At 39.1% G+C, this 26525-nt stretch overlaps 1 protein-coding gene across 1 annotated transcript; it reads left to right on the top strand.

Moving 5' to 3' along the window:
- Positions 1 to 59: 59 nt before the first annotated feature.
- LOC309630940 (uncharacterized protein) lies at positions 60 to 12280 on the top strand (the record flags this gene model as incomplete). Its single annotated transcript, XM_082396777.1, has 2 exons — positions 60 to 147; positions 1555 to 12280. 2 exons carry the CDS (start codon positions 60 to 62, stop codon positions 1944 to 1946), a joined length of 480 nt encoding a protein of 159 aa, XP_082252903.1. The 3' UTR covers positions 1947 to 12280.
- Between the last annotated feature and the right edge of the window lie 14245 nt (positions 12281 to 26525).

Here is a 26525-nt window from a genome sequence, read left to right as displayed (position 1 = left end):
TAGTTTCCACGGGTCAGGAGTCAGGGCTCAGCAAGGCTCTACAGGGCTGCAGTCTAGGTATGGACTGGGGCTCAATTCTCATCGAGAAGCTTAGTTCTCATATGGAAGCTCAGCTGGTGATCTGCTTCCAAGCTCATGAGGTTGTTGGCAACATTCAGTTCCTGTGGTGGTAGGACTGAGGGTCCTGACTTCTAGCTGGATGTCAGCTGGAGGCCACTGTCAGTATCTAGAAGCCAGCTACAGTTCTTTGCCAAAGGACTTTCTCCAGAGGCCCTCTGATAGCATGGCAGCTTGCTTTTTCAAAGCTAGCAAGGGAGAAAGAGAGAAAGCCTACTAGCCAGATGGAGTCTTATATGATGTAATCACAGAAGTAACATCCCATCACCTTTGCCATATTCTATTGGTTAAAAGTTAGTCACAGGTCCCAGCCACACTCAAAGGGACGGGATTAAACAAGCACATGAACACCAGGACGCAGTGGTCAGGGGGACCACCTTAAAGTCTGTCAGCCACACTTTTGTATTTTTTCCCACACTCTGTTCTTCAGCAGATTCTGTCAGTTCAACATTCAAGACATACTCCAAATGTGCCACTTTTCATCGCCTCCATTTCCAACCCAGCCTCCCTAGTCTACATCATCATTTTCTGTCATTAACACTACTGCTACATGCTCGTGTGCACGCGCACTCACACACACAGAGACATGTGGACACACACACACTTATCTTGATACGACCAAAAAAAAAATAAAATTACTGCTAAAATCTCTTAAATTGTCTCCCTCTCTCTTGCCCTATTAGCTTAAAACCTTCCAATGGACTTCCTGTTATATGTGGAATAAAATCCAAATGCCTTACTTGCATGACCTGGCCCCTGACCACTTCTGTGATCTCAACCTCTTCTGTTCTCCACCTTTTCTCACTCCATGTCTGCTACCACCAAGCCCATTCCCACCTCAGGACCTTTGCGCATGCTTTCTCCTGACAGAAATGTTCTTCCCTTAGATTTTTACTTGGTGGTTCCTTCTCTTCATCCATTCCTCACTCAAATGCTGCTTCCTCACAGACCTCCCTAACCACTCTACGTGAGTTAACCAACCCTTGCCCTATTCCAGGCATTCTCTGTCCTGATACTCTGATTTACTTTCTGCATAGAACTTACTGGTATGTGAAATATGTGTTTTATTGTTCAAAATTTGTGTCCTCCACTTAGAATGTAATGTCCATGAGGACAAGTCACTGTATCTCCAACAGTGCCCAGTATCACAAATATTCAATGAAGAAAACATAGAAAAACCAAACTCAAATTTTTCAAATTAATTGAATAATATTGGTTATCTGGAAATTTACTATATTGTCCTTAATTTTTTCAGTTTGCCACGGACCAATGACAGGTTTATCAGGAACTGCCACCTATTCCCGCCCAGCTTTTTGAAGACCATTACCTCATTTTATCAACTCCATAGCAATTGTTTCCATGAGGGAGCCCCTGTACTGAGTCTAAATAGCTGGTGAGTGCTTGGGAAATAGGTATCTTGAGTGACGGACTCACAAGCTTTCGATCAAGGCGTACAGGAGGCGAGCGCGAGGGGCGGAGCCTGCCCGGCGAGAGCGGGGGACGCGCGGTGTGACTACCCAGGAGAAAGGAAGGCGCTCCAGTTCCGGGTCAGGCCCTTCGCCCTCCTCCCTCGGCCTCCAGCCTCCGGCAGGGCGAGTAGCAGCGGCGCCGGGGCGGCGGCGGCGAATCTGAATGCGGTGAGGGAGACCATGGAGAAATCTCTGCTTGAGATTTCAAGAATTTTGAATACCGGATTAGATATGGAAACTCTGTCTATATGTGTACGGCTCTGTGAACAAGGAATTAACCCAGAAGCTTTATCATCAGTTATTAAGGAACTTCGCAAGGCCGCCGAAGCATTAAAGGCTGCTGAAAATAAGACGAGCTGACTTTCTGAAGAAATCCTGATGAGATATGTTAAGCTCTGCAGGAGGATTGAAGATTGCATTGTAGTTAAGAATGTACAATGAAATCACTGCATGTAGCAATGTGGAAACATTGTCCTTTTTAAAAGAATGATAAAACCATAGCTTTATAAATCAGTGGAAAGTGGCTTACGGAGAAAACTATCAGTTGTGTTTACACCACATCTTTTTTTTTTTTTTAACAGTTCTAATGCTTTGGCACTGCTGTGTTCATATTTATGTATTCCTTATTTATAGCTCTGATAGCTTTAATTTTCTAAGCAGTCTGTCTATCAGATGTGCACATCTGCTGTGCCTGGTTGAAGTATAGTGAAACCCATCGGTAGTAATGTTGTAGTTATGACTTGTTGACATTTCCATTATAAACTTTAACTTTGAATTGTTTATGCAAAATAACTGGATTTATGTTGTATTAGGCTGAAAGTTGACAATTTCGGCTACCAGTTGTGGATTTTGACTTAGATTCAGTATGCATATCAGAATCTTGTTTTTTATAAGAGTATGGAAAAACATTTGTTGTAAACTGCTCTTTAACAAAGAATATTTAGTTTTTTTAAACAAAGTTTGGCAGTTAATAGTGTGAAGCAGATCATATTTGTATTGATTGAAGAATGAAACTTAGAAACTTAGATTTTAAAAGTAATGACAGTGCTTAGCTTACCATTATTTATCATTTGAATCTAAATTTAGTGAGAATATTAATTGAGAATGTTTTTCTTTCTAATTTTTATACTCTGTAAATCACGGCCTTAAAAATAATAATGCATAATGAAACAATTCCAACATGAAAAGTCTTTTTCACTTTTGTTACATAAAAATAATTTGAGTGCTAACTTAATATACCTTGAGTGGTTATCTAGTAAATCACTAAATAGATGGTGTCACTCAACAAAGAATGTTATTATTTTCTGAAGGAATAAAGATTTCCAGTCATTAAACAAAAACGAAATAATCAAGTGTTCTGTATCAGGAATTCTAAATGTGCCTTTCTAAGATCATTTTTATGTGTCATTATTTTTACCCTGAAAGTTTTAACTAATCGAAGTGATGGTTCAAAATAAATTTTAGAAAACTTAGCATGGATTCTGTTCCTATAACAGAATCTCAGTGGAATATTTTTCCCAAGACTAATACAAATTTAATCTGATTTTTTAAGACTTTGTTAGCTTCCATTTAAATGATAGTATAGGTACTTCCCCGGAAATCCAGTCCAATGGTTAAGATTCCACCTTCCAATGTAGGGGGTGCAGGTTTGATCCCTGGTCGGGGAACTAAGATCCCACGTGCCGTGGGGTGCAGCCAAAAATTAAAAAAAAAAAAATGAGAGCACAAGCATATACTCTTTGGTAGCATTTTTTGTTCTTCAGACAAACCGAAGTGATTTTAATAAGGCTTAATAATATTTAATGGCAACCTTCTGTTCTATTTTTAAAATCTAGTCTTTTGACCACTTTGAATTTTTAAATACATGACATCTTTACCAAATGCACTGAAGGTCTATTATAGGGAGAACTGCTTGGGAGACAATAAAAGTTTTGATTGTAAGTCATTCATTTAATTAAAAAACATTGCAAATACTGCATGTTGTTATTTATATAAAATCAGAAAAAGGACATTCTTGTCAAGTTCCAAAATTTGTGTATACTTTTAGGTCATAAGAGTTAATAGTTTTACTTATGACTTTGTGGATTATGTTTTTTATGTGTGAAACAAAGCAGGAAAATATATTGAAAAGGAGTTATGTTTATAGAGGACTTTTTTAATGTGTTACATTTCTTAAATGTAAACATATATTTCTAATGCGTACTTAAGTAATGTTTAAGGAAAACAAAGTAATGCATTTTTGTGCATGTTGGCAGTGTCAAAAATAAAACCATTTTGGTGGTAAAAAAAAAAAAAAAAAAAGACGTACAGGAGGCAATGACCCAGGCATTAGGAAGAGACACCTCTTCCTCATTTAGGAGAAACTCCTAAAAGCAGTCATTTCTATCTTTAGTGAGCAACTGATATACAAAGGAGGTAGGATGATATGGTGAAAAGAACACTGGTCCAGGAGCCAGGAGACCTGAATTCTAGACCTGATTCTGTAGCAACAAAAAGCAATTTAGAATGTCATGTATTTGCCCCGAGCCTCATTTTCCTCATCTATAAAAAGACAGAGTTCAGCTAGATGACTTCCAAGATCCTCTTGAATATTAAAGCTTTTTTTTGAAATCTATGAGTTCCACCAATCTATAAGATTCTATAAAAGGGTAGCTGCTGAGTTGAGTTATTGAGCAAAAGTCTGACCAACTAATTACAGCACCTGTAGAAAGGAAGAAAAATGACCAACAATGACAACAGTAACATTAACAATAACAGCAACAGCAAAGATGGTTCATTCTGTTCCTCAGAAATTAGTCACACTGTCTTTCCATTAACAGTCCTATTACAGTTGCTGACACTTGTCTTTCAGCCTAGTCATATGGTACCATCTCAACAATAAACACCTGAGCCAAAGGACTAGTAGTTGTTTCAGTTATCCGTATCATATTCTAAAAGCTCCTTATACTCCAGCTACCCAGTCTGGAATTCTGGCAGCACAGAGGAAAACTTTCTTTTACCTAGTCCACAGAAATAATGTATTACGACAGAAAAAGGATTTACCAATTTGAGGGCCAACAAACTAGTTGGATGATGTAGACATAGCTTTCTAGAAAGCTTTGGGAATCTTAATTTTCTAGTAATGATATGTGGCCTATATACATAACACTTCAAAGTGATTCCACATGCCATGTCATTTTTGTCTTTCCTTTCATAAAATTGTACTATTTAAGCTCATTTGTAGTCCATACTAAGACATTGCATGATATTCTAATTAAAGCAATAGTAAAAGGTTAAAGTTACTTAAGAGGAAATTCATCTTTTTTTTTTTTTTATTTTTTGGTTGTGTTGGGTCTTGTTGCTGCACGCGGGCTTTCTCTAGTTGCGGTGAGCTGGGGCTACTCTGTTGCGGAGCATGGGCTCTAGGCGCACAGGCTTCAGTAGTTGTGGCTTGCGGGCTCTAGAGCTCAGGCTCAGTAGTTGTGGCGCATGCGCTTAGTTGCTCCACGGCATGTGGGATCTTCCCGGGCCAGGGCTCGGAGCCGTGTCCCTTGCATTGGCAGGCAGATTCTTAACCACTGCGCCACCAGGGAAGCCCCATTTTTTAGCTTTTATGGGTTGCCTAGTATCCATGTGAATTAAACAAATGCTCTCCTAAAGAAATTAACCTTCAATTTGCTTATGCTTAATTTGCTCGAGGTTAGACCAGTTATAAAGACAGCCTAAGGTAGGTTCCTCAAAGATAAAACTATCAAATTTGGCCTTCTACTTGAAGATAGCACTGTGGTTTGACATAAATAATGGACATTTGAAAAACACACAGGAGCAACTGACACAAAAAGACTTACAAAATCTGGCAGACAATGCAAAAATAATGCTTCTTGGAAAAAAAGAATAAACTTGCTTTTAAAAAAGCCCTTGAAAGCAATTCTAAAATAAGAAACAAAAAGGCAAATATTTTATTTCACAATCTTCAAATGTTTCATGACTGCGCCATTGGAGTTTCTGATTCATTCCAATGACCATCTTCCTCTGCCTTTGCCCTCATTTTGAAAGGCTTCAAAATGTGTACAGACCACCCAGGCAGAGTTGACGTTGAAGTTGGGAAGACCACACTTCCCTGCAGGCTGCTTCAGTCTGCCATCCACATGCTAATGAATAACTAAAAAAAAGTATATGAGGCCTGAGAGAAAAATGCAAGAAAAGTTACAAATATAACACTTTCCCATGTAATTCAGACAACAGAGAAAGAAAGAGAAGGGGATGGATGTGGCAAGAAGGCATAAATGTGAACTGACCAGGTCAGAAAGACCAGTGTTGGCAGTAAGAAGTGATGTGAAGTGTGTGTGCTTTAATCACTATCAGGTGAGTAGATAACAGCCTCCATCTTCTTGTTCATTTTACCTGTGTATTCACAGATTGGTAACTGAAAGTGCAAGACAGATGTTCTCTTCCAGAGGATCATTTACAAATCACAGCTCATTCGTCACATGGAATGATTCTAGAACACTCTAAAAGGTGTTCATCAAATTAAAATGCCTCAGCTCTCTCATAAGGGCATCAAGCACTGTTGCTATGGCAACAATGCTAACGCTGGAGGTGGGGGACCCCACTGTGATGATGTGGTTAATTTAAGACTGTAGGAATTCACTGTGATCATGTGCCCCAAAGTGTCTGGGTATTAAGATTATTTTGAAAGCTCTAGAACGTGCTATTGTAACACTCTCAAATTCCGCCTTCTAGATTGAAGACCTAGAATTGTTTTTGTCCAAAAAGAACCACTCCCAAGAATCTTTTACTCATATAGCTGAAGAAATTTCCTTCATCTTTCTCTGGGGCCTGGATTCCAAGGCATGGAGATGCCAAGGGGCAAGGGTGAACAGGCCCCTGCTCTGTGAAGCATATCTGAGATCCAGTCATTTAATCAACTTTGGGTTCATGCTTAGACCAGTGACCTGACAGCTTGACTGTGTTTCTAAGAGAAGAGCTGAGGGAAGGGACAGTAGTGTTCCTTTCCAAGGCCACAGCAATGGTGTAAGCAGTGATTCCAAAGGACATCTGAGGCTGCTGGAGCAGTGACCTTCACAAAGGCCACTGGTGACAAGGCAGCAACAGACTGTGATACCAAAAGGCTGATGTGGGAGAACCTGAGTTCTTGCTCTCAGGCACATTTGATGTGGTGCTTTGAGACTCTCCCAGCGGTTATCTGAAGAAAGAAACCAGGTGAAGGTTGGACTTGGGGCAGTCACATAGGCTGGAAGTTTGTATCATAATAATTTGGATATAAAGGGGGAATTGTGACCTTATTTGAGTCATAGGCTACAGAGACCAGGGACATACACTCCAACATCTATATAAGCTCCTTGAGGGCAGAGGTCTCTGTGGCTTAGTTTATCTGCAAATATGGGTAAAAGTTGGGTTTGAGGATTAAATTCATGTATAATTTATACAAATATAGTTTTATATTTGTATCATATATAAATTTGTTATATTTATATATTACTGTGTTTATTATATATTTATATAAAATTTATATTATATAAGATACTTCTATATGAAATTAAATTACACAGATATAAAAATCATTAAGTATCTGGCCATAAGAGACCAAGAAATAAGTAATAGTGTACAAATTTATATATTTACCCCCCAGGAGAGAAGGAAGAAAGGGAGGGAGGGAGACAGAAAGAAAAAGAGAAAGAAAAGAAAGGGATGGAGGGATGGAAGAAGAAAGAAAGAATGACTGCATGAACAAGCAAATATTCCCCTGATGTGTCTAGAGAACAACGAGAATCCCTAAATATGCAGGGGAGTGTTCTTAGAGAAATAGTACAGAAAGTACCGATGTAAATAAAACAACTCCATATGACACACATAAATCCACCCCCTATTTTAGCTGTTGACACTTAACACTTTAATTCTTACATCCACAAATACTACGTGACTGACAGCAGCCGTGCAACATGAGCAGCCGCAGGTCACCCCAGATCAGAAGGCCCGGCTGGGCCTCTCACTGGGGCATGCCTGTGTTTCCAGCCTTTGACACGGCCCCGAGGAGGCAGCTAGTGGGAGACAAGATGGTGGCTCAGGCTCACGTACATAGCAAGGCAAAAACAGACTACCTTCCTCTTGTCCACCGCCATTCCTCTGAGAGCTCTGTGGAAAGGTGGTGTCCTGATCCTACCTATGACAGCAGGGTTGAGCAAGGCTGATGTGACACAGGGTCTGCCCTGGCCCTGCTCCACCCCCTTGATCTCCTGTCATACATTCAGTTAGAAATGCTGGCTTCCTGTCTCTCTCCTCTCTACACTACCCTGCCCACCTCTCCTCAAAAACACCCAGATTATCTAAATTCTATTAAACTACAACCATATGTATTTCCCCTATGTCATAATATATAGGAAACCACACCATGTATAAGCCGGCACCGAACTAGTCTAATTCTCCAAAGTGTTGGTCAAAAATGGATGTGGGGACTTCCCTGGTGGTGCAGTGGTTAAGAATCCGCCTGCCAGTGCAGGGGACACGGGTTTGAGCCCTGGTCCGGGAAGATCCCACATGCCGCGGAGCAACTAAGCCCGTGCGCCGCAACTACTGAGCCTGCGCTCTAGAGCCCATGAGCCACAACTACTGAAGCCCGCGTGCCTAGACCCCGTGCTCCGCAATAAGAGAAGCCACCACAATGAGAAGCCCGCGCACCACAGTGAAGAGGAGCCCCCGCTCGCCACAACTAGAAAAAGCCTGCACGCGGCAACAAAGACCCAACACAGCCAAAAAAAAAAATGGATGTGGATCAAGGGCTCCTAGTGGCAATTCCTCACTGTGTTTATACTGAGTGGGAGAATCATCTCCATGCCGTTGTCATTCTGGAAGAAACTTAGTAGTCACCTAAGTAGAGCCAAAATAGGAAAGGGAGAACATTGGTATCAAAGAAAGACTGGGCTTATGAGGTCACTCCTGGCTGGGACAGTGCTGGCCACAGAGCACACATTCATCCAACGTGGGGTGAGTTGCTCAGCTGATCCTGGTTGTGGTCTTGACTCTGCTATTTACTAACTGAATCAACCTAGACAAGAATCACAACTTCTCCAGTACTCAGATTCCTCACCTATAAAATAAGAAAATTAAACAAAACTTTTGTTTTTATTTTTCAGAAATTGAATCTTTTCTTCAAAAAAAAAAAAAAATCTTATGTGTGAAACCCAGCCGGGTAAACTGATACAGGAGTACCTGCATATGTGTAGGGATGTTGGGGTGAAAGGGAGCAGAACCTCTTCCACTGATCCCCTCGTCCTTCTGCCATCACAGAGTTTGAGGATAATTGTGACCTCTCAGCTATTCCTCCAGGAAATCTCTAATATTTGATGTGCCCTTGCACCCTCTTTGGTGATGCAATTATTATGTTGCAAAAGAGACAACTACAGAGCAATACAGACTATGTTCTTCCTGCTGCTGCAGGGCTCTCCAGGGTAAGGAAACCCAAAAAGGAAACCCAGCCATTGGGGTTCTGTAACATTCCCATTCCCACCCCTCACCATTTCGCCCAGAGCACCTGTGCTTTACCTATTTTACCTATTTCAGGGCCCTATAAAATTTCTTTTGAGAAAAAGATTCTGTTGCTTTAAAAGTTCAAAATCCTCTATTTTAAAGCAGTGGTTCTTAAGCACTTTTTCACCTTAAAGCACAAGAAAGATGGCATTGCCATGCACCTCACGGTCCCCTGGACGTGCCCAGAGTGGTAGGCAACATCTCCACCCCTCCTCCCACTCAAGGACACAGAAAGGCTTGCGAGAGGGTGAGAGCGATGTTACTATAGGGTTTGTCTTGAATATATGTATTTGTTCCTCCTCTGTGGCTGACATGATTGCTGTCCCCACCACTGTAAGCGAGAAATATATAGGACACATTAATATTAACTTTACAATTCTTTCTAAATGATGGGGTTTAAAAGAGATGAGAATCACCAATACTTGGAGGAAGATGAGGGGACAATATGCAGGATTTAAAGAGATGATTTGATGTGTCTTTGTTTTTAAAGCCTGTATGTTTAAAATGTGTGTGTGTGTGTATAAACACACATATAAAATACTAACTGATATTTTAGTCATTACCTATGACCAGTAATAACTGAGGTTTTTCAAATAAAATTGCTCATATAAACACAATCTGCATAATCAATAATCAAACTTATAAATGAATCAGAGTAAAATCACTCATTACTATATTTGGGGCAATGCAGCCTTTCCTCCGCCCCACAGTTCTCCCCAATACTTTATGCACTCTACACAGTACTGGGGTGGGATGTATCCCACCATCCCAAACCCAGAGAGTGTGCCTGTTGGCTTGGAGAAGCTACACAGCTTGGAGCTAGACGGAAATATCTGTGTTTGGGGCACCTTCCTGACCCACCTGGAGTGTGAGGTGAGACCTGGTGCTCCACTAAATTCTCTTTTATAACTTAAACGTGAAAAGGCCCATCAGGTGTGTCAACAGGGTGACTTAGGTTATGATCCAGGTATTTTATTCAAATTCTTTCTTATAACTTCAAACCTTACATAATATCAATTCTGGGTAAAGTATTATGATCCACACACCCAAACAAAGACAACCTGATCATTTTCTTTTCTTTTTTTTTTTTGATGGGGAGATATCATGGAAATCTAATTTAAAATCAACTCATTACAAATGTATGAGAAATCAAATCAGTTATTTTTACATCAAATATGGTACTGAAATTTATATACTTACTACAGTAACACATATACCTCCCTTCCTTGCCCCTTCCAAAATAATTTTTTTCAGAAGTAAAATATCTCCTACAGTGGGAAAACAGTACAATTAATTTTATTGGTATGTGCCAAACTTTCCATGTAAAATTAGAGATGAAATTACTGTAGCTATATTTAACTTTTTGTAATTTTTAGTAATTTCATTATTAAGCTTACATAAAAGTACATGAAGATAATTTCATTGTAATGTATGTGATTTTTAATACCAAAAAGGTGCTTTTAGAATAAAATAGAATCTCAATTTGCAGGAATCATGGAGATCATTTTGTATATTTTTTAAAACCACTTTATTGAGGTATGGTCAGCATGCAAAAAGTTGTACATATTTAATGTATACAATTCGATGAGTTTGGAGTTAAGTGTATACCCAAGAAACCATCATTATAACCTATGCCATAAACATATCCAGCACCACCAAAAGTTTCCTACTGCCCTATTTATTTCTTTATTATGATAAAAAAAAACACTTAACTATCTCCTGGCTCTCAACTCTACCCTTTCAGCAAAAATTTAAGTATTCAGTACGGTATTGTTAACTACAGGCACTGCGTTGTGCAGTAAATCTCTAGATGGATCTTTTATAACTGAAACTTTGTACCTTTTGACTAATACCTCCCTGTTTTCCCCTCCCCTCAGCCCCTGGCATCTACCATTCTACCCTCTGCTTCTAGGATTTTGACTATTTTAGATTCCTTATATAAGTGGAGATCATTTTATATTCCCCCACACATACTTGCATCTCCTACAACCCTCACCTCTATTCCTGCCAATCAAGCCCCAATTCAATGAAATTACAGTATAGAAATAATCAGTGACTAAAATCTGTCAACTAATTGGCATTAACAGAATTGGGACCCAGATTTGTGTCATTGATATTTAGTTTGGGGATGTTTCAGCTTTAAAGGAAAGAGAAGAACACTATAACAGTCTTTGGGGGGTTTATTTATTTTTTGTTTTGCTTTATTACAACAGTCTTTATAGAGATCTAACTATTTTGTTTGAGATTTTTGGGTAGAGTAATGGGGGACTGAGGCCCAGGGACTTGGGGGAAAGAAAGTAGGGGAAAATGTATCAAATCTGAAGGGAAGCTGAGCCCAGCAGCTGGCACCCAAGGAGAGAGAGCCAACTGGAAGACCTCCTGATGAAACATGGGCAGGGAACCTAGGGGCAGGGATTTTTGACAGACAGCTTTCAAGTCCTTTAACTCTTCTTATTAACAACTGTAATCTAACATCTGCCTTTTTTTTAATGAAGTATAGTTGATTTACAATATTATATTAGTTTCAGGTGTACAACATAGGGATTCAAAATTTTTATAGATTGTACTCCATTTATAGTTATAAAATATTGGCTATATTCTCTGTGCTCTACAATATATCTTTGTAGCTTATTTATTTTATATACAGTAGTTTTTACCTCTTAATCCCTTACTCTATCTTGCCCCCCCCCTTCCCTCACCCCACTGGTAACCACCAGTTTGTTCTCTATATCTGTGAGTGTGTTTCTATTTTGTTATATTCACTAGGTTTTTTAAAATTTTGTAGATTCTGCATATAAGTGATAACATACTGTATTTGTCTTTCTCTGACTTATTTCACTCTGCATAATATCCTCTAAGTCCATCCATGTTGTTGCAAATGGCAAATTTTCATTCTTTTTTTATGTAGTATCTGCCTAACAGTTGCTTAGAACATGAAGGGAGTGGCTCTCTCCTATGAAGAACAGGGAGAAAGCTCGACATGGAGTATGGTGACCAGATGACCAGTGACAATCAAGAACTGAGAGAGTAGTTAAATAAAAAGTGACAAATGACAACACAACAGGCAAGACTCCAAGAAACTCTCAAAAATACCCATAAGGGAAATGAGTTTCACGTGAGGAAGCAAATGGGAGTTTGCATAATTTTTATTTGGATATTAATAGAAAGGACAATCGCAGAATGCCAGAAAATATAAGGCACTCCAGTTACCCTTGGATTATCTAGAACATTCTACTCACAACTAGATTCCTTCTCAATGACTCTGGAGTTACATCATGATTAAGTTAACTTTCTAAAAGCCTGACAACTTGCTAAAACCAGTCTACTTTCTTTACTTGAGGAAGAGAAGATAACTATTTGTAATTGGGGTCCTTACATCTTTTGTACCTCTGTGTAACTTCAGGGAATGAGGGAAAGGAGCCCAGAGAGAGAAGAGAACTAACATTTACTGAGCACCTACTAAGTCCCAAGTGCTTTACAAACATTGTCCTCATTTAATCCACAGCAACCTTCTGAAGGAGTCCTTATAAATCCTATTTTATAGATCAAGAAATCAGGGTCATGGTTAACTCACCTACCTGAGATTACTGTGTTTCTCATGCTTGAGTAAAGAATAGACCCCTTTTATAAGAATCATCAAGAATATGCCAAGTCCCTGGTTTAAAACATATTGATCCAAGGTATGTTTTTAAAGGATCTTTTGGTTATAAATTGTAACTAAAAAAAAAACCTTTTACTCATGTAAGGGTAAACAATAATTTAAAATATCACCATTGAACTGAAAACACACACTTCAAAATACAAGGACCTGAAAATAATGTCTTCACACCCCTAGGTGTCCACAGATTCTTGAGAAACATTACTCTTCTACCATACTCTCATCATTTCAGGTATCAATAAAAGGATTGGACAGTGCTCTATATCATAATAAGTAGAATGTTTGATCATTAGAACTAATTTTTAAGCTTACAGTCTGCCACTAGACATAAAAATCCATATTCCTGATTTCTAATTTGCATACAAACTTCTACAATGTATACTTGCATCTTTGCAAAGCTTTGTCAAAATGAGTCAGCCTCAGAAGATCAAAGTCACGACACCCTCATGCTGTATAAGGCCATTATTTTTGGACCTGGTTTCCCCCAGGGTGTATCCTGCTCCCGTGAGCATGTTCAACAGCTTTGAACAGGCTGAGACTCTTGTTACCAAGTTGATCTGGCCTTTCTGCCCCTCCCTTCACAGATCTGCCTTGCTCTAGGCTTTGAACAAACCAGTTACAACTGGCTCTCTATATATCCTACCCTTCAAGAGCAATTACATATACAAATTCCAGGGTTCAACACACATGATGCAAGCTAAGTCTAAGAACAAATGGGAAAAAAAAAAAAAAAAAGAACAAATGGGACCCTTCAAGCAGGAACTTCCTTTATCCCAGAAACTGCGTCAACCATCTCAACAAAGATGTGATCTGGCAGTCTTCCAGGGCTCCAATACGAGCCCTCTTTGCACTGCTAGAGACAGATATTCCAGCTAAAAGCAAAAGATCTACAAGTATAGGTGGAAAATACATTGTGTAAAAGAAGCACCAGATCAATGCCTCCTTCTTAGGAATTCAGACTTTATCATCTTCTTGACTCTCTCTTCTAGATAGAATTTTTTAAAAAGATCTATGTTACCTAGATGTTAAATCCCATTAGACATCACAAAGGGAGAATTATTTCTAGTTGGGAACCCCGGACCCTTTTCCACTTGGGATTTCATTTGCTCCCCTTTTAGATAACATAACTAATTCTAGTGGATTCAAGGACCTGATCTATTAGTGGCTATTTGAATTACAGAGAAACTAGGTGAACTAACCTACAGAACTAACATTTTTTTTTAATTAATTTATTTATTTATGACTGTGCTGGGTCTTCGTTTCTGTGCGAGGTCTTTCTCTAGTTGCGGCAAGTGGGGGCTACTCTTCATCGCGGTGCGCGGGCCTCTCACTATCGCGGCCTCTCTTGTTGCGGAGCACAAGCTCCAGACGCGCAGGCTCAGTAGTTGTGGCTCACGGGCCTAGTTGCTCCGCGGCATGTGGGATCTTCACAGACCAGGGCTCGAACCCGTGTCCCCTGTATTGGCAGGCAGATTCTCAACCACTGCGCCACCAGGGAAGCCCAGAACTAACATTTTTAATGCGAACTTATGGCCGGTCAGGGACTAGGCTGGATGCTTTACCTACTTATCTCATTGAATCCTCAGTAGCTGTGTGAGGTAGCTATTACTGTGCAATCCTAAAATCTCCCTTTCACCTAGACAACCAAATACCGCAGGGCAGTGGGGCCTCTGGAATCTGTCTATGTGGCCTTGGGAGGCACAACATAGGGGAATTTATGAAATTGTCTTGGAACTACACAGCAAGCACACTGTGTCTAGATTGGATATTTAGTTGCTGTAGTTGGGAGAGGTGGCTGACAGTGGTGTGGAAGGACTCAGCGGCCCCCTCCCCAGTCCTCCAGACTGACCTGCTTCTAGTACTGCCGCCTTGTGAAGACAGTGAGAACCAGCACTGCAGGAGGAAGGATTCACCCTGCATCTCAGGTAACTGCAGGGGTGAATGCACATGCTAAAAATACATGTGATTACTTAAAAAAAAGGAGGTAGGGGAAAGTCTAAACTGCATTTTTCCTAAAGGAAAGAGCTGGTCATGAAACTGTAGAGACATGAGGTTTTCATGGCAAAAGGGGAACTGTGGTTCATGCCACCCAAGAGTATGTTTTCAGTTGCTTTCCCTGCATTACCGAAGGATTGACTTTCTGACTTCGGACGTCTTTTCCATCTAAAATGTCAAGACATACGGGTTCAATTCATGGTGTCAGCAGAAAACGAAATCCAAACTGTCTATTTTTTTCCTCTTACTATTAAGAGCTGAGCCAGCTGTTCTCATGTGCCCACTTGGGCAGGGGAATTGGAAGCAAGTGTGTGGGAGAGAAGGACTGGTGTCAAGGTTCACACAGGCCTGCAGAGGCCATCGTGCTTTCAAGTTGCATTGATTCCCACGTTAATACTGGAAACCTCCCTAAATGATTTAAACTGAAAAAAAGAGTTTGGATTATACATGATTCTTTGACCTCTATCTAGGGAAAAGAATAAACAGTAAATCAGTCCTATATGACATTTCATCTCTTGTTTTAAACGCTGGCAGAGCAATTTACCAAAATAAAAGCATAGCTAATAGGTTTCTTTCTTCCTTTCCCTCCTTCTCTCATTTCTTCCTTCCCTTCTTTCTTTCTTTCTTCTTAACAAACAGGGACCCAAACAATAAATTTGTTTTCCAGCACCCATGTATTGGCTATTAAGTTAGTTAAGAAAGATGAAACTGACAAAACGTTTTTTTCCCCTAAATACTGAACTCCAGTCAGTGACTGAGTTGTTTTCCGTTCGGGGCTTGTTTGCTTTCGACCAGTGTGAGTCTGCAGTCTTTAGGACTGATATCTGGCACACGTCACTGGAGGTGTTAGATAGTGAGAGTCCCGAGCCTGTAGAAGGCTGAAGCATGCAAGGCTGGGATCTCCTCTCTGCTCTCCACCAGCCAGCTCCACTTCCTGCAATTCTTTTCTAATGTGCTTCTTTGTTGTTTTGTAAGTGCCGACCAATACTGTCAAGACTGTTTGCTATCTCAAATCCCAAAATATCCATGACCTTAAACAGAACATACATGATTTCTAAAAGGGGAATGGTAGCATTGATGGCAAACTTTTTTATACAGTCTTTTCCTCCCAGGGAATCAGAGCTATCTTGAAAGAACAACTCAACAAAAAATATTATGTTTTACTGGGGAGTCAGATAATTATAATTTGAATAAGACCCAGTTAAATCAACCAACTGACAGATATCAAGTTCACAACTTCTAGGCTGAATTAGAAATTAGATTTCTACCTTCCCTTCCCCTCTCCCCCAATAATAAAATATGAGCCAATTACAAAATGAGAAACTTACAAATGTTTATCACCTCAAGCAAAATCTCAAGGATAGTTTAAACTTTCACCAGAAAAGGCAGACAAATCTGATGTGAGAAAGATGAGGCTGCTGCCCACTTAGAAATAAAACAAGGTATTAAACCAGGAGCTGGCCCTAGAAAAGATTTTGAAGTGTGCATATTTTGTGTGCTTATTTCCCTAGAGTTTCCGGTCTGCAATTTCCACCCTCTTAATAGCAGCCCTTCCCCCCTGCCCAGCTGCTGCGTGGTATGCACCAGTTTCCTGCACACCACCCAGCCCTCTCCAGAGCTACACTCAAGTAGGGACCATGGAAGAAGGTTTCAGTCAGTGTTTCACCAGTGGGTCAGTTTGAGTAAAGTTGTTAATCTCATGAAGTGTGTTTTGAAGATAAGAAGAGTCATATCTAATTTAATTATGGAATAAAAGACTTTTCTTTGTTAAAAGAACTTTAGGCCTCATTGTCCAGGTTTGGGATTGTGGTGGAGGTGCGGGCAGACAACTCCCTATACTTCTCTCCAGACTGACTGCTGTGCTTAGGTGGATCCAGGCCCAGCAACGGCAATGAGTCTACATAAACATGTCTCATACCATCTGCATTTGAGAGAATTGTGTGTGTTTTGTGACACTGGTACTTTGCAAGCTCCATCTCCCTGGCAGAGTAAAAACACCTTTTGTAAACTGTCTTTTCTTGAAAACAGTAATAGTAAAGCATTTCACCAAAATGCTTTCATACTCATCAGCCTCACAACAGCCTGTAAGGTGGACAGAGTGGGCCTTGCTTCCCCATTCTACAGATTGGGAAATCAATGTCCAGAGAAACTGAGGACCATGGTAAGCGTCAAAGAACCCTAGTATTCTCAGAATTCTTTCCTCTGTACCAGTGGGTCCCAAACATAATATCGGAATCAGATTCCTGGATCCCACCTCTAAGAGGTCTGGAATAGGCCCGGGAATCTGCATGATGGCAAAGGGTTCCCCAGTGATTCTGGTGCTCAGACAGGTTAACCCTAATGAGGCAATAATAAGCAGGCAGGTAAGGAGAGGAAATGGTGACATAGCATTGTGTCTCAGGCAATCATCTCCGCAATCAGCTCTGTGTTCAATTGGATGGGGTCTTCAACAGAGCAGAGCTTGAGAGGGTAGGATAGAGATATAAAGAAAGCAGAGAATCCAGATTTGAGAAAAGAGCAGAAAACGGAAGATTAACTCCAAATTCATAGTCTAGAATCCTATCTATACAAAACATTGATTCGGATTCCCCCAGCACACCAAAGGAAGGAGTCCAGACTTGCTGCTATGTTGATCCTTCACACAGAGCTAGTGTAGAAAACCTGGGGGAAAGTGCTTCCAGAAACCCAGAGAGTCACCTTGGGGGACTGAAATCCCTCCTTCAATTCACTGCAGAGCCACTTAGTGTCTGGAAAGCACAGAATGTTCTTCTTCATGCCAACGTTTTAATAAACATATAACTATAAACCATCTGTTGGATTGTGTTAGATGTGAAATGTAAAGATTATCCGCAGAATAAAAGGCACTCAACAGCAGGAAATCACCTGCAGGGTGGCTTTTTCCATCAATTAGCAGGGTGTCTATTGTCCCAAGGAGAAATTTGATGAACAACAAGGAACTTGACGCCAAACTGCCTGGGTTCAAATCCCAGCACCATGACTTAATAGTGTGTAAACTAGATCGAGTTACTTTACCCCTCTGACCTTCAGTTTCTTCATGTCATAGGGTTACTGTGAGGATTAAATAGGCTAATCTATTAGCCTAGAACAAAGACAGGGACTTAGTAAATGTTATTTATTAGCTAGTACAATTACTGTGCTTAGTTTTAACAGGCAATGAAAAAACAATAGAGTATTTGTTATTTCAATTTTAATGAGACATATATAATCACCAAATCTATCAGTGTTCTCTGGGTACAAACACTATAAATCTACTCTGGCTAACAAAAGGAAGTTTTTTGGAACTTGGAACAAATTGGAAGTCACAGGAGAGCTCACAAAATAGAAGGAAAGTTGAAGAACCAGGTCTCAAGAAGGACAGATCCACACTGTTATGGAGATTAAGGTGCCGGGAACCAGGTGACAGTCTCTTCAGGGCCCTTGGGATGAATGAATCACAAGTCATTATTTCAGAGGGTGTGTTACTCGTTTAAGATTCAGATTCTAGAGCAACTATTGGCCCAGTTGGGATCATGTGCCATCCCCTGCCTAGGAAACAATGGGACATTCTAATTAAGACTCCCATTAAGACTACAAGGGAAAGTAAGTAAAATCAGAGTACTGTTACCAGGTGGAGAGATGCATGCTGGGCAGGCAAAGAGGACGGATATCCATCATTTTACCATTTGGTTATATTCAAAAGTCTTTTATACAATGGTTAGTTGGCATCTGCCTACATTTTGCAACAGATACCAAGATATGCGTGATGAAGTCCTCTGGCTAGCCCCCAAAGGAAGCCAGTTTAACTTACAATGTGCCAGAAACATTAATAATATTCTTTAGTCAAAGCTCCCCAAGGATTCTTAAGCCTGACCTTAAAATCTAAGCCCTTCCCTTTCAAACCTATGTAAGTATGGAGGAAAACAGGCTTAGGAGCACATGGACCATCTGAAGGTCCTGGGGGCTAGCCATATTAATTCCATATTGATGTAGCGAGGAAATAATACCCCAAAAAAGGGGTGGGCAGGGCCTGGATTCTGTGCCTCATTGGAAATAGCAATAGATGCTTCCAAAACGATATAAAGTTTTCAAAAAGTTGAAACTTGACTCATACAAATAAAAAATAAATATGTTTCAAAGGTTTTATTCAATGCATTAATTAACGAGAGAACCAGGAAAATGGTAAAACTGGTACACAGAGCATTTTGAGGATTAGAATATGATTTCTACATTAAATATTAAACTGGTGAATATTTTACTGAAAAATGACATTATAATCACCATAATCATTGGATTGCCTTTTACACCAGACAAAAATCATTTGCATCTCTACTGGAAACAAATCTATAAATTATCATGTAACTTCCTAAAGTCTGAGCCTTTAATCAATAGAATAGTGAGCCTCAAATACAGGTGCATGCCTCAAAGATAACTGAAGAATCCTTGATGTGGACAAGGGCTGGAGGAGGAGACATGCTGCACTCTCTTGGCTTTGTTTCCAAGCCCTGGATAGTTTTTTTTTTAAAACAAGGGGATGTCAGCAGGGAAAGCAAGAATTCAGTGGCAACGAAAGTGCTCTGACTGTGAGGGTATCACAGGTAGAAGAGGTCTCTGCCCAGCATCAGGGAATAAGAGGGGAGGCCTTGCTTTACACAAGGAGTTCCCATGTCAGGTGTTCTTGAAGAAAAAAACCATAATTAACACTGACAGTGGTGACAAGTCATGGTGGGTACTGCATGAATAAAGAAGACCACCAAAAGGCTTGTGTGGATTACATATTAGAATAATTGTATTATTAAAATGTTTTGTTTGATTAAATACCCTTGTTGTCTGTCTGATGCTACACAAATTTTTACTGTCTACTAATTAATTATTTAAGCTTCTGTTCCTTTCTGGATGTAGAAAGCATTTTTCTTTCTTAGCTCTTTAGTTTCTGAAATTCCTAAAAAATCAATCTTTTGTCTTTTAAGTCCTATAACTGAAGGACAAAGCAGCAGAATTCCAACAATATCTGTTTTAAAACTACCATTATAAGTTTATTATCCTAGAACGGAAATGTCTTCATTTTTAGGAAGTCATATTTCTCAGGACATCAAAATGGAATGGATTTTTATTTTCTAGAATTGCTTTCTTCTGCTACTATCTGACACAGGGAATGGATTAGATGACCTCTAGTATCCCTTTATATTATTGCAGTCCCAGGATTCTATAGTTACTAGATTTCCCAATAGTCATATAACACATTTCAGTGCCAGATCACTAAAACTATACATTGTGGCAGATTCTAACAATTCATCTTTTAAATTTCCAGATATCAACACATTTAAAATATAAAATATGTGCTAAGAACAATTACCATACTTTGCCAACTAAATTACAGGTACCTTAAGAGCTGGGATCCTGTCATCTTGTGCAAATATAAGTCTAACATGGTGCTTAGCATATCATAGATGCTCAATAATTATTTTTAAGTGAATCAATGAATATTGTTAAGTTAAATATCCAGAGGTAGAGATTCTGATTAGGAAAATTAGTAAAATTATTGTGTTGGTCTCCAACACAATAATTGAAAATCAAAAATTGAAAATCACTCTGTGAGAATATCGACAAACTGCACATTTAAAAAATTATCTTTTGGGCTTCCCTGGTGGCGCAGTGGTTGAGAATTTGCCTGCCAATGCAGGGGACACGGGTTCGAGCCCTGGTCTGGGAAGATCCCACATGCCACGGAGCGACTAGGCCCGTGAGCCACAATTACTGAGCCTGCGCATCTGGAGTCTGTGCTCCACAACAAGAGAGGCCGCGATAATAAGAGGCCCGCGCACCGCAATGAAGAGTGGCCCCCACTTGCCGCAACTAGAGAAAGCCCTCGCACAGAAACGAAGATCCAACACAGCCATAAATAAATAAATAAAATTTTAAAAAAAATTATCTTTTCCCATTTAAGAATAGTTTATATTTTAGAATATGTAAAAGAAAAGACAGAAAATAGAATCCTTTGCTATTAATTGCTACATCACAAGTAAAGCAACGACTCAAATATTATCTATCTATATGTATGTAACTGAATCACTTTGCTGTACATCTGAAACTAACACAACATTGAAATTAACTATATTTCAATAAAAATTTTTAAAAGAAAAAAATAAAATAAAATAGATAAACAGCAAGGTCCTACTATATAGCATGGGGAACTATATTCAATATCTTGTAATAACCTATAATGGAAAAGAACATGAAAAAACTAACACAATATTGTGTTAGTTTCTGCTATACACCAGAAACTAACACAATATTGTAAACTAACTATACTTCAATAAATAAATTAACTTTAAAAATACTGATAAGATCAGAAGTCTATAGAGTAATCTTCTCCAAGATGTTTCTTCAGCATCTTTCCGAGCATCTAAATTATTTTTTGCTGTGTTCATATCTCATTTCCTTCTGATCATTATCTGCAACTATCACAAAATGATGAAGCTTTTTGTTTTTCTGTTTTGTTGGTTTTTTGCCAAAAAGCAGTAAATAATTAATTTCCAACCTTCTGGGTCACAGTTTTTGGGGAAAACATCATTCTCTTCTTCTAAAGCTATCTAAGTTCTGTTTCAATGTGTTTTCAAATGTGTGTCTTTTGGAGAGCCCTTTCAAAATGAAAAGCAGATGGTGAAAAAAGTTCTTTGCCTGAGACCAAACTATAAAACTGCTGGAAATCTAACTGCGGTTAGGTAAAATAATAACATTTCATGTTAAAAGCTGACTTTCAGGAAAATGATTCCATTTTGTTTGGAAAACACTGTCAGAATTCATACTGATGGGCTCAGGCAGTATAATTGTAACTATCTCTTTTCTTGCTTTTGCAAGGGGTCATAGAGCATGAAATTGGAAAAAAAATACATTTTTGGATCTACAGAAAAGTTCCTAATGCATTCATCCAATAAATGCTATTTCCATCTTCTTAGACACTGTTCCAGGTGCTGGTGATAATTAGTGAACTAGATACACACAAGTTCCCAGCCCTGAAGACTTTATAGTCTCATAGCTGAGACAGACAATAAACAAGTAAACAAATAAATCAAAAATATAATTACAGATTGTGGTAAGTAATATGAAGGAAATAAACGGGTTCATGATAAGTAGTACTAGGGAGAGGGAACCACTTTAGATAGGTTCATCAGGAAAATCCTCTCTGGACAGCTATATTGATCAGAACTCTGTGTGTTCTAAATAACAACTCCAAAAACAAACAAACAAACCAAAAAACAAAACAACACAAAATACTGGCTTAAACAATAAAAAGAATGTAATGACTTGTCTGGGAAAAGGTCTAATTTCCTGCAGGGTTTGGTCTAGCAGCTCAAAGTCCTTCCAGGAGATTTTCAGCCTGCCACCCATCTGTGCTTTCCTCACTGATGAAGTCATCCAGAGGTTCCACACAGTCGCTGCTCTACACTCCTTACCCCAGCACCCCCCTCCCTCATGAATACACAAATATGCCCCCATTCATGAGCATAACTACCGTTCAAGAATCTAGGGAAAGAGGGAGGTCTCTTCGAGAAGCTCTCAGTCAATAGAAAGGAACTTTTCTTTCTCAGAAACCCTAATAAATGTCTTCTCACATCTCCTTGGCTCTGAGTGGGTTACAGGCCCATCCCTAAACCCATCACTGTGGCCAGGGTAATGGAATATGCTTACTGACGTAAGCCAATTGGGACCACACCTGGAGCTGGACATGGGGTCCATCCCACCTAAACCACAAGCTTAAAAGTGGGGTAAGGGTGGAACTCCAGAGGAAAATTGGGTCACTCTTTTACCAAAAGAGGGATGGATGGATGTTGGGTGCAGAACAACAGATGCCTCTATAAGGAGGTGAGATTTAAGCTGAAAGCTTAAGAAGCCAGCCATGTGCTAAGTCAATGAAGCAGGATTCCATGCACTGAAAATAGCAAGTGAAAAGATCCAAGACAGACGAGAAAGTGGCATGTCAAAGCACAGAAAAGTATAGGTATTTATAAGATAGACGAGCTATGATAATTTAATCAAGAACTTGTCTAACCACAAAAGATAACTGCTTTGAGTCTGCTTTCCCATAATCAAATATTGTCCCTCATATAGTAAATAGCTTCACATGAGCCATTTTAATAATATAAGACCATAATATGGCATAAAATGTCACACAGGGTATAGCTAAATAATTCTATATAAATTCCATATTTGAGAGTTATTCAGGCAAAATTAGGGTATGTCTGAGTGAGAAAAATCTCAAGTTACTTGGTTAAGATTTGTTTGAATTATGGGGTTAGCAGTAGCAAATCCAATTGCTCTTCTAATACGTGTAGTAAACTGAGAATAAACTACTGTAGTAAACTATCTCAGGTCTCTCTTTAAATCTATTGAAACTCAATGGAAAGAGTTGGACTAAATTTGACATCAGATGGGGCCTCAATTCAGCTCAGCCACTTAGTGGTTGTTTAAGTCTGAGCAAGTTGCTTAAACCTTCAGAGCCTCATTTTGATCATCTGTAAAGTGGTGTACTAATACCCACCCTTCAGAAGTATTCTGAGACTAATGACATAATGCACATGATAGCATCTGGCACAATATGCTCAATAAATGTGATAGTTTCCTCTTCTTCCTTCCTTTGGAAATCTTAAGTTGAAATAATAGTCACTGAGCAAAGAAAAACTAAATTAAGTAAAATGTATTTCTTCTGGTAAGAAGACATTAATTATAGAATAGTTTTAAAAATAACTTAGCTCTCGGGGCACATACTGATGAATTTCCCAAGAAACAATATACAAATACTTGACTCTACCAATTTTTAGAATTCAGTTGTACTAGTGTAATTGGTGCTGAGATTTATTAAGTCCTTAATGACCCATACCTCAAAGTAGAGACCCACAGACATAGAAAACAAACTTACAGTTACCGAAGGTGAAAGGGTAGGGGATAAATTAGGAGGTTGGGATTAACATATACACACTATTAGACATAAAATAGATAACCAACAAGGACCTACTGTATAGCACAGGGAACTCTACTCAATATTTTATATTAACCTATAAGGGAAAAGAACCTGAAAAAGAATAAATAAATATATATATATATATATATATATATATATATATATATATCACTGAATCACTGTGCTATATACCTGAAACTAACACAACACTGTAAATCAATTATACTTCAATTTTTTTAAATTCCTATAACCTGAATTACTTTCTGCAATGATAACAATAAAACACAGATAAATGAGAGAACAGTGGATAACAGAAAAACAAATTTTATTAACTTGTGTACTTTATGGAAGAAACAGAGTTTCGTAGAAATTTGCCACCTCAAAGCTCTAAGAGAGATTATTGGAAGTGAAGTGTTGGAAGAAGGCAGGTGAATGCTTTCAGTGGACTGTTGGAAATACATAACTTCTAGATCTCGGTTCAGCAGCCCTCCCTCCCAACCCAACCCTGCGCCAACCCTTCTGAGAACCAGCCTTCACTGGAAGCCTCTGGAAAGGCAGGATGAGAGAAAGGAAAATAGAGAAAGGAAGAAGGAAGGAAGGAGCATCTCTATCTCTTCCCACGAGCCTAGAAAACTGCCCTTCCATTGCTGCTTCTGGCCAAGCCACTCTCTGTTTCCATTTAGGCCTCCTGAAGAGAAGGAGGGCTCTATTTCTTTTCTTCATTTTTTAAAAAATTACATTAGAAATACATCTCCCGTACACCCCCACCAGAAGAAGTGTATCAAGTAGAAAGTTAAAGTCCCACCTAATCTTACCTCCCAGAAAAATCTATTTGAGGCAGGACTTTTTGGTCTTTTTACTATGATTATCATAAAATGATAGATGATAGATAGGTTGATAGAATAGATATAAAATATGTAGTTAGAAGGAGATCAAACTGGCCTATAGCCTATATTTTTTTCACTTAGGAAAGCAAAGATATTCTTCTATATCAATATTCATTCATTCATTCATTTATTTAACAAAAATTTATTGAGCTACTACACACTAGATGCTGTTCTGGGCACTTGGGATAACATACATTTAGATGACAAAGTCATCATAACTAATAAAAGGAATTTTTCTAATTCAAACTGATGACTTAACTATGCCTTACGTAAACTTTGTTTTGTTGACTTCAGGGACCTGAATATTCTCACTTGATATGGGCCAGTACAGTTTAGAAAAGAAAGACTACCTCAGAGGTCCAAGTGTCAAACAGGAATCTAACAGAACCACTGGCATTACACCCTCAGAAACAGTTTTATCTTCTTGCATATCCCCCTTCCAAGATCAAATTGATCCTGTGTTGTTACCACTTTCCCCTAACTGGATGGTCGGGGGGTAGACAGGGCAGATCCATTGCAGCACCCTCAGCTCAAAGACCTTACTTGTCATAGGATTTCCTGGTCCACCTCTGAATTCTAGAGACAAATAGGAGAGGAAGCACAGTATAAATTAAAACACGTAACTTCAGAGCTAGAGGAGATATGAAAACTCAGGTAGTTCCTGTCTTTCATTTTCTATATAAGGACACCCACAAATGATGCCAGAGATACTGACAATCTGCATTCATTTATATTGAGTACTTGGCTTATATTAAATTATTGAATCATATCTCCTCACTTGCCTTTATGCCTAAGATTACAGAGCAAGATAATGAAGACAGCCTCTAGCAGTCCTAACTAGATCCCCCCTTACACAAGCTGTTCGATGGTGAAGTCAGGACTTAAACCCAGACAATCCAACTCCAGAGACAAAGCTCTTAATTACAACCTTCTATTGCCACTTAAAAATGGTGACCTTTGCAAATTTCACCTCCCTAAATCTGTTTCCATACCCCACCCCATATCCCTCGTGGGGTTTTTGTAATTATTGATCAGGCATGTATAGTACTTTATCTAGAACTTTAAAGAATCCGAGATTTCACCCTACTTCCAAGCCAAGAAGTTAGTCATGGATGGCGGCAGAAGACATGAGACTCCTGAGAGCAGTGAACGGTTTATTTCTCACAGCAACAGCAGTGACAGAATATCAGCATTTGCAAAAGTTCCCTCAGCTTTATTTCTGCAGGGTAATGCAAAGAAGACCAGGTGTCACCTACATATGCAATGGGCTGTGTTACAGAAGAGAAACCTCAAGTACAGTGAACTCAACTATTTTATGATGGGCAATAAACCTGATTTCTGCTCAGGTTTTTGTATGAACATTTGCTTCCATTTCTCTCAGGTTAAGACTTAGGAGTAGGAGTGCTGGATCACGTGGAAGGTGTATGTACAAATACCCTTGAAGACAGTCAGGAACAAAGGCAGGCAGTGCCTCTGCTTGCAAGACCTGCACAAACTTGAGAGACTAGTTAGATGGTATATAGTGTTTAATAAAGCATATTCATTATTATCAAAAACATTATTGCCTGAGACCAGCTCTGGACAAGCTATTAGGGCATTTATTTATTCCAGGGAAAGAATCAAGGATCCTGAAGGGTTGTTACTTCCTACCTGCTTCCATTCCTCTAAGTTGAAAGCATCATTCTAATGGGAAATATCCATTTTGGGTAGAAAATAAAATCTTCTCGACATCACAGAGAGTCAATAGATAATACTTTGTTGATAGTGGCTGCTTTCCTGACACTTGACTTCTATAATATTTCCCCACATAGAACTATTTAGTCAAGTGACAAAGTTGAGGATGTCTATGATTACAAGTTACAAGCTTCACCTCAAGCCATACTAATAATCTTCTGTTCCCAAGTACCTGTAGA

This window comes from Balaenoptera borealis (assembly GCF_965194805.1).
Source record: "Balaenoptera borealis genome assembly, chromosome: 6".
In the NCBI taxonomy this organism is placed as follows: domain Eukaryota; kingdom Metazoa; phylum Chordata; class Mammalia; order Artiodactyla; family Balaenopteridae; genus Balaenoptera; species Balaenoptera borealis.
Note: the sequence above shows the minus strand (reverse complement) of the source record. Positions and strands in the feature narration are given on the sequence as shown.